At 40.5% G+C, this 9805-nt stretch overlaps 1 protein-coding gene across 3 annotated transcripts; it reads right to left on the minus strand.

Moving 5' to 3' along the window:
• Nucleotides 1–249: 249 nt before the first annotated feature.
• LOC110497417 (beta-1,4-galactosyltransferase 1) lies at nt 250–8631 on the minus strand. 3 transcript variants are annotated; one of them, XM_021573511.2, is made up of 6 exons: nt 8003–8631; nt 6820–7055; nt 1967–2154; nt 1642–1764; nt 1169–1273; nt 250–923 (listed from the first exon to the last, which is right to left on the minus strand). In XM_021573511.2, the coding sequence occupies exons 1-6, from the start codon at nt 8379–8381 to the stop codon at nt 794–796; spliced, it is 1161 nt and encodes a 386-aa protein (XP_021429186.2). In that variant the 5' UTR covers nt 8382–8631; the 3' UTR covers nt 250–793. The 3 variants fall into 3 exon arrangements, with proteins under 3 accessions (XP_021429186.2, XP_036810240.1, XP_036810241.1); XM_036954345.1 differs by lacking the exons at nt 6820–7055; nt 8003–8631 and adding an exon at nt 3211–5101; XM_036954346.1 differs by lacking the exons at nt 6820–7055; nt 8003–8631 and adding an exon at nt 2327–3204.
• Nucleotides 8632–9805: the final 1174 nt, after the last annotated feature.

Raw genomic sequence — 9805 nt, forward strand, 5'->3', positions numbered from 1 at the left:
TCATACAGGTACTGAATAGGGTTTGAATGTAAAGAAGCATGGAAGTGATCATGTCACAGGTAGTGAACAGGTCTTGAATGTAAAGAAGCATGGAAGTGATAATTCATACAGGTACTGAATAGGGTTTGAATGTAAAGAAGCATGGAAGTGATCATGTCACAGGTAGTAAACATGTTTTGAATGTAAAGAAGCATGGAAGTGATCATGTTACAGGTAGTGAACGTACAGAATCACAGCAGACAAGTGATGTTTTTAGAAACATATATAAGTATCCAAACCAATCGTTGCTTTTAGATTGTGATTAAGACCTTTCACACAGTTTCAAACATGGGAAACATTTCCACAAAAAATATATTAAACCCATAATCACCTCTAATATCTTAGCCGAAAATGAAAGAAACAATATATAAAATATGTATTAACTATATGCAAATGTATACAACTTATATACACATTTAAACCAAGTAGTTCTCCCTTACAGAATTACACAAAGACAACTCATTACAAATGACATACAAAATAACTTCTTTGTCCCACGCCCCTTCCCTTGTGTCCTGCCATTAGAAGTCAAACATGTTGATCAAACATTTTGATCCACTCTGATATTTATGAGGTCTTGTTGTGCCATCCCATTCATCCAAGTGCTGTCCATTTGTTTCCACAATAAATACACGCGTTCTGGAGAATTCAGAGTATTCTCAGTACTGCATTCCATGGTTCCGCTGTGCTTTCTCTGCCCTCCACCTTGTGATAAGTGATGTGCAAAATAACTGCTAACATTTATCCACTTTCACTAAGGTTTCCCCACATCTACTGTGATTTTCGTGAACAGAGCATCCTTTTCCACTTTGACGACTTTGTACTTGAGAGAGCTGATCCCATCTGTATTTATGGTCAGTCTCGTGCGTTGTATTCTGTCAAACCTGCGATGCAAAGGAAATGACTCATCAGTCTACTATCCTCCTATGAAGATATTAGGGATGCACTGATATGTCAATTCTGGGGCCATACAATAGCCAATATTTTATTGGCTGTGATGGCTGAGTAACAATGCTGATGCTATCATGAAGAAATAAAAACTTTCCCCTTAAAATCTACATTTTCTTTTTTAAAAGTACAACATTGTGGGGAACCTGTTGAATGTGGATGTTCTAATCTAAAGCTTTACCTCTGAGGATTTGGGTCGTTCAGTTTGTCTCTCTCGTGACGGATCATCCGGCATTTTCCGACCTCGCCATCTGGACGAGAGATGGACATTCCTCTGGAGCTCAACCTGTGGAAATCAGAGTTTATTATTATAATGGACTTTGCATACACGTTGGAAATACTGTGGAATTCAGGGTTGGGGTCAATTCTAATTCAATTCAGGAATTGATTTAAGTTAAAAAACGTGACAACTTTTTAAGTAAACAGCTTCTCCTTTTCAGTTTATAAAAAAAAAATATTGAAAAAAAACTGCCATTTCAGTTTCTGAATTGACTGACCCTAACACCCTGGTGAATATATTGTGTTTTGCATGAGCATTATACAATGCATCGGTAACATTAGAAAGGGATGATGTCCCCTTGCCAAGTCTGGCTTTAATATAGGCTCATCCGTAATGCTTTAAAAGTCTGTTTGGATTGGAATGCACTGTCTTGCCTGTTGAAAATGTCGTCATCTTCCCCACCCCAGCCCCAGTAGTTGTTGGGAAAGCCGTTGATTTCCAGGAACTGCTCCTTACTTAACGCTGAGACACCGCCAAAGTACTGGTTATAGGGCAACCTATGGATGAGACAAAGACAAAATATTTCTCATCTGGCCCATACAAAGAGCCAAGTCATGAAAAGGGTAGGCTAAGCATAAACAGATATACTTGTTTACTACTCTTCTAGCTATGTACTCATTGAATTGAGGAAGAGTCCCAATTAATGAAAATGATGATGACGCATTAGAAAGAAGTTGTCGGTTGAGTTTTGGGCCGTACTTGAAGCCAAACTTGTCCATGGAGACAGACAGGTGTCTGGGCTGGCTGAAGCATTTGTAGGGGTTGCGGTCATCCATGGGGATGATGTCCACGTCACTGAACACAAAGCAGTCGTAGTCATACTCTTTCAGGGCCTCAGCATAGCCAATGTTCATCAGCTTGGCCCTGTTGAATGTGTCGTCTCCATCCTAATGAAGAAATTACAGTAATTTTCAAAACATGGGTACGCTAAATTATTTGCCAAATATTCACTTATAATTGAATAAAGTTTGTCCTTAGAACATGTTTAATTCATCAAAAAGTGTATTTAAAAAAAAAATCTGGTATATGCAAATTGATTTCAAGTTGATGTACTCTTACATTTTGCATTTGAGTCATTTAGCAGACGCTCTTATCCAGAGCGACTTACAGTTATCTAGGTGGGGCAACCACATCACAGACATAGAAAGTCTTTTTGTTCTTCTTAGCTGTCACAGATCTCCCATTGTTGGGTAAACTATTTAAAGATTTACTGAGACGGGGCTCCCGAGTGGCGCAGCGGTGTAAAGCACTGCATCTCAGTGCTAGAGGTGTCACGACAGACCCTGGTTTGATTCCAGGCTGTATCACAACTGGTTGTGATTGGGAGTCCCATAGGGCGGTGAGCAATTGTCCCAGCATTGTCTGGTTTAGGGTTTGGCTGGATTAGGCCGTCGTTGTAAATAAGAATGTGTTCTTAACTGACTTCCCTAGTTAAATACATTTTTAAAAAGCAAGCAGACCAGTTTTCTAAGTCACTGACAGCCTGAAGATCTACTGAGCTGCAACATTACATTCTAGACAGTTCTCTTTCCCAACACCCAGCTAACTTTGCATTGTCATTAGCATATGAGCAAAGTACTATATAAAAAAAGGACGGTCCGCACTCACTACTTTTTTATTTTACAGATTACTTCAGGTCAACGCACCACCTTCTAAAAGACAGTCACTCGGGGCCCGCTTCTTGGACACAGATTAAGCCTCGTCCTGGTCTAAAAATAAATTTAGTCTCGGACTATGCTTCATGTGTGTCTGTCGAAACCGCCCCTAGGAGCCCCAGACAGGTTTTGTCCTTATCTCATATGAGGAAAGTAAACAATATTGGCATAACTATCATGCAATACACTAAATAGAAACTCCAAGGGACTTCCCCTTAAGAAATGTCAGAAACTAAGCAACAGCGTGTTAGAGAACCGCGGAGTATACCAACAGTCGCACTTAGTTACCTCAGGAGAAAGCAGAAGGAGAAGAAGAAAGCCACCGAGCATTGGAAGAACCCAACCATACTTTAGCAGAGATGTGATTGGTTGCAAACATGCAGTGCTAGGAGAGTGGAAACAGAGTTAGTAGTAGTTATTAGTATGTCAGAATGCGAAACAGAGAGAGAGGGAAAGAGAGAGAGACAGAGAGAGAGAGACGTTATCTGCTATTTTGGTTTCAAGAACAGGAAGCACCTGTAGAAGTCATGTAAGGACACAGTTCTTTCCTCTACACTGTCAATGGCATCTTCATAGGAGTAGGCTACTCTTCACTATCAATGCGTGGTAGTCACCAGCTGACAGTTAGGGCCGTAGTGGTGATTCTGTCATTCAAATACATCACAAAAATGAAATAATATTGAATTTGATTATTTAAACAACAAAAATCAAAAGTTACAATTCTACAACAGGTTGGTCAAAACAAGCTTTGTGATTGGTTGAGACACGGTCTAAGCCATACTAAATAACCAGTTTAGCACGGGTAAGCCTATAATGCAAAAATTGGCATCTTGCTTTCTGTTCCATCCGAGAAATCACTGCGCATCCACTGTTCCATCAGCCCAGACAGGTCATTCATTAACTTGATTTCCACTATAAAAAGGATCTAGACATTATCTCCCGTGCTTCTAGCCTAACGCCTCAATCAGACCGACAGTGTCATAACATCAATGCTGTGCAATCAATTCTGCAGTCAAACTTCCCCATTACGTAATCCAAAATTGTTACTCTATATGTGTGCAGTAAAAGTTTAACATTCACATTTTGCTAATATTGTCAAGTCTATGCATACAAGGCAAACGCAGCGTTTCATTGGAAGTGAATGTACTTCTGGTGTGCCAAAACCCATACAATGTCGGTCTGATCGAGGCATTACATTTGGTTTGCAACAACGGGGGGTTGTAGGTCTCTCTGACATTTGTTGAAATTCTATCTCCACTGTCCCAATGAGGATAATGGTGTCAGGACGAGACAAACATATTTTCTTAGCCCGTCGAAATCATGAATCAAACTAAATTAAATGCAGCTATTGTGCGGTCGTTCCTGCTTCCGTTTGAAGTGACTGTGTTGCTGTGTAGTTGGCTAGCTCCTCTGAACAGTGCCCTGACAGGAGAGCAAATGTTCTATGTCAGGGAAAATCGTGCATCATTAGCTCATTGTTATGGATGCATCCAAATAAATGTAGATAGAAAACAGCTTAAACAAACTCAAATACAGCTACTTTGCTGTTATTCTGGCTACACAGTTTGAAGTGACAACGTTAGCCTTAGTTGGCTAGCTAGCAAGCAAGGGATAAGAGCGTTGCCATAAACATTTAGGCCGAACGACTGGGTCGTCCATTGATATGGAACAAAAAGACTTCACGAGTGGGTCACGGCTCCGGCAACCTAACGGATAGAATGAACGACCAGCCGGTTTGGCTAGCAACTAAGATTCGTGTCAGGACTAGGCCTATATTTTAATTGAGGGACGAAATAGTAACCTATGAATACATAACGAAATCAAGTGTTTTATCTAATTGGTAACCCGTTGTAGAAAAGCAATTGTTCACTCGAGGTTGTGCTAAACAACTTTCTTATTTTTTTTTATCACGGCTGCGCTGATCTACCGCACTCGGATCCGCCTTGCACCTGTGATCGTAGCACAGCTGTGCTAAATAAGCATGCCCTCTCATCTACAATTGCTTTAATCAGTTGCCTTTGTTGGATCTTCATAATTAGAGATGCCTGCTATATCCCGAAAACTGCTATACCTGACCATGTTCATGCTTTAAAGGGGGCAATCTGCAGTTGCTACATCCAATTTTGAACTTATAAATTAAGGATAGATATGCATTGATTCTTGAAGAATATAACGTATATATATAACGTACTAAGCTCAAAGGCATATATATATATATATATATATATATATATATATATATATATATATATGCCTTTGATATATATGCCTATATATATATATATATATATATGCCTTTGAGCTTAGTTGAACTTTCATACCCCATCAGAACCCAAAATATAAGCTGGTTTTACCCCAATGTTTGTGAACATTGTAAATGCATAGCCTGAAAATATGCTTAAAACTATAATGTTGATATCTTGGATGATCCGTCTTTGCATCAATAGCTCCATCTATGAATGTAAGAGTTGTTACATTTCTCCAGGCCCTATTTTTTTTTTTTTTTTTACCAAAACAGAGGCAGGGAATCCGCTTTGTTATTGCTTCAACTGTGTATTGCCCCTTTAATGTAAAAAAAGTAGTCCTCTGTCTCTTTATCATTACAAGTTAAGAAAGGCAGAGAGTTCATTGAGGTGACGGATGTGGTGGAAAGGAGGAAATGTGTGGAGGAAAGAGGGGAGAATAAAAAGAAAGTGAGAAGCTGTCTGCGTTATGCAGTCGAACAACTTCAGCTGGTGAGGATGAATCGTTGGATGATTATTTGAATCATCCCTCACACCAAATATTTCCTTGTGAGAACATTTGTATAGGAGCATCCTACATTGCTAAAAAAATAAGGGTGCTTTACCGTTCTATAGCGAGCCATTGACTCTTTTCTCTTCCAGTAGTGTAGGATGGGCGCTCATACTGCCATATCTGGTTTCTAATCGGTTTACAAAGACAGCAAGATGCATCCGTGTCTGAAATCCTTTCACAATGACTAAATCTGTTGACTTAAACTTACAAACTTTTGCCCACGGGAGAAACCGTCCAACAGAAATACATGGACCTGAGATAGCCTCTAATTCCTGATTGTGTGGTGTCTGTCAAACATGTTTAGTTCCTCTTATAACATGTAAGATATGTTGTCCTTTAAAACAATACATTAGAATAAACTCATACTTGATGACATCATGATTATTTGATAGAGACACTCCATGTTGCAAACCGTTTTGCAAACCGAAGGCTTCCATTTGTTCATCACGGTGACTTGGCTGTGCCCTCTGATTATCTGTGAGAGACACCTGGTGGTTTACAGATAGTGAATATAAACTTCAACTCACAGCTGAACCATGTCTGTGTTTAAAGTACAGGCCTGGGCTTGTGTGGAGTTGGGGCGCTGGGGCTGGAAAGCTGGGGGGCTGGGGCTGGATGTCTGTCTATCTCCTGTTTCAGTGTCTCTCTCAGTGTCTCTCTCAGAGCTCTCTTAGTTTCTCACAAACGTCGCACTTCTTACAAATCTATACATTTCGTAGTTCCGTACATTTACGTTTCCTCTTCTTTCATCCCTCTTACATTTTCTGTAGGAAGCGAGGGGGAAGGATGGCAGGAGAGGACACAAGGAATCAAGGATAGGCTTATTGAGATTTAGCCTTGGTTTAAAGACCCTGAGTAATGATTTGTAACTGTGAGAGGGGGGGGGGGGGGGGGGGGGGATGTTGCGACACACGTTAACATTCTTCCTGGTATCTACAATGACGGGTGGGAGGTTACTTGTGTGGAAACCTTCAGGCATGAATAAACAAATGCATGACAACCGAGCTGCTTTTTTTTGTTCAGACAGACTCTGAAAGGCGAGTTCAGTGAATAGATGAAACCAGTCATGCACAGAGATTAGACTGGTTTCTCTGGCTTTACCTGATTGATGACGTAGACGCCGTAGTCCAGCTGTTGGCGCTGAAGGATGGGATGGAGGTAGTAGAGCCAGAACTTGAGGTGATCGTCGCGATGGCGGAAGGGGATGATTAGAGCAACCTTTTGGAGGGCGGCGCAGTCTTGTGGTTTGTAGCGACCTCCTCCCTGCAGACCTGGGTTCTCCTTCCTCACTGTGTCCAAGCTGACAGGCGTGGAGAACTCCACCCTGAGAGGCCCCACTGCAGGTCAGGAGAAACAGATCTCTTGATCTCTCATAAACTCTCACACACCTCTTCCTGTTCCTCAACCACATTCACTTCCTTTTCACTTTCTGCCTTCACGCCTCCATCACTCCCTGCTCTATCTCGCTCTCTCTTTGTTCAAAGTTTTCAGCCTTTGACCTCATGTAGAAAAATAGAGCACACACACGTGCACACACGCACGCACACACACACACACGCACGCGCATGCACGCATCCCTTATTGATGTCACAAGCATTTCGCCTACACACAAGCATTTAGCTTACACACAAGCATTTCGTAACACTCGCAATAAAGGGAAACAGGCGCAAGAACTGCAACACTGCTGGGATTTTCATGCTCAACGGTTTCCTGTGTGTATGAAGAATCATCCACCACCCAGAGGACATCCAGCCAACTTGACAAAACTCCCCAAAACTGTGGGAAGCATTGGAGTCAGACACCTTGTAGAGTTAATTCCCTGACGAATTGAAGCTGTTCTGAGGTCATAGGGGACGAAGGGGGTGCAAACTCAATATTAGGAAGGTGTTCCTAATGTTTGGTATATGTTTGGAGAAGATCCCAGAGAATGATCCCATGAATGTTATGGCTGATAATTATATATATTTCATTTGCTTGTTATTTTTGGCCAAACAGTTCGATTAAATATATAAAGTTTTAATGTATTTTCTTGGGAGGCCAAACTATCTGGATTCAGGTTCCATGCTTGATTAGGGGAACAAATACATATAATATGTGCATGACAGAAGAATTGGAGAAAAAAATCAGCATGGAAATAGCCTGCTAATGTGTTATAAAGAGTCCTCGTACGTGTTTATAACAATTACATGTATAATACAATATAATGTCATGTTTCTGCTGTGCATTTTCTATTAAATACCAGCCCTTGAATTAAAATGAATTGATCAAATCATAGCCTACTTACCCAGATGAGGAGACGGATCAGGACATTTTTCAAACTTATTCCACAAAGTTGTAGTAGAAGTAGTGTTAGTAGTTGTTGTAGTAGTTGTTGTAGTAGTTGTAGTAGCTGCATTGGGTAAATGTATATCCTTAAACTTCGGAGTTCGCAATATTACAACGCTGTTATTAAGGTCGTGTTGTCCATTATCTTGCGGTGGAAGTGGCACGGTAATAAAAGCTTTTTCAATTCGCGTCTGTGTCTTTATTTGTTTGTTTGCTGAAAACCCATTCGAGTAACCCATTAAATTAAATAAAACCACTAAGAGATTAATAACACCTAAAACTACAACCACGGTCCAGCCTTTCTTCCGCAGCCTAAAGTTGAGAGATGAGTCGAGCATAATGCGGCTGTCACATGCCGAACTGTAGTGACAAATACATATCCGTTTACGCACCGACCGTATTAAAAAAGCAATTTAAAAAATACTATATTTTTTTTGTGCCTAAATCAGTATAGTTTCAAGCTATAAGACAAGGTACTATAATTTTCTCCAACATCCTATGCTGTGTGGCTGTGACCATCAGTTGTCGTAGGCTCCCGAGAGTGAATGAACTTTGTGTACTACACTTCATGGCAGTAACATGACAGTCAGTGGACCGGTGGCTTCCTCTTTAATAAAAGCCCACAACGAGGAAATCATAGCCTACTAGGCAACTGCACTAGCAGACTATTCAATAAAATGCCCCAAACATAGTCATTATGTAGTACTTGCCTAGTAGTCTTTATTAATTTGCAAGTCCCTAAGCTGTGATTTGTTTGAATTTGAATTTACTCCAGGAGAATGACCAAATAGATGCCTTTGAGGTCGTCTATTTTTTTTCCTTAGAAAACGTTTTAGCCTATACGGCCATTCTAATTGTTCTCTGGCGCTTTCGGCCTACATTTTAAAATAATTTGATTTAATAAAACTTTAAATTCAATACCAGCATAAGCGACATATACGCTCCTTTATGTGTAAACCTTGATAATGTTTTATGAGAAGGGTTTATATATCAAATAAAATAAAATGTGTTGACCTTATCACGGAATGCTTACTTACAAGCCCTTAAATCTACAATGCAGTTGAAGAAGTAGAGTTAATATAATATTTACTAAATAAACTCAAGTTTTTTTTTAAAAATCTAGTCAATCAAAAAGTAACACAAGAAATGTACATAACAATAATGAGGCTATAAACGAGTGCTGGTACCGAGTCAATGTGCGGGGTACAGGTTAGTTGAGGTAATTTGTAAAGTGACTAGATAAACAGCAAGTAGCAGCAGTGTAAAAAAAGGGGGGGGGGGGGGGGTCAATGTAAATAGTTTTGTTGTTCAGCAGTCTTATGGCTTGTGGGTAGAAGCTGTTAAGTAGCCCTTTTGGTCCTAGGTACCGCTTGCCGTGCAGTAGCAGAGAGAACAGTCTATAACTTGGGTGACGGGAGTCTTTGACGAAACTTGGCCCCAGTGATGTACTGGGCTGTACACACTACCTTCTGTAGTGCCTTACGGTCAGATGCCAAGCAGTTGCCATACCAGGCGGTGATGCAACCGGTCAGGATGCTGTCGATGGTGCAGCTGTAGAACTTTTTGAGGATCTGGGGACCTATGCCAAATGTCAGATTAGAATATACTGTAAAGGGCCTCTCTCCAAGAGGCCCGTTAGACATTTTCTCTGCTTCTGTTCTGGAGGTGTGTCCCTGAATTATTGGATTAAGCCGGATTGATTTTGATGAACCTTATTTTGGTTTAACCTCCTTTTTGTTCACCTGGAAATTCCCGTTACAAA

This window comes from Oncorhynchus mykiss, chromosome 19, assembly GCF_013265735.2.
Source record: "Oncorhynchus mykiss isolate Arlee chromosome 19, USDA_OmykA_1.1, whole genome shotgun sequence".
NCBI lineage: Eukaryota > Metazoa > Chordata > Actinopteri > Salmoniformes > Salmonidae > Oncorhynchus > Oncorhynchus mykiss.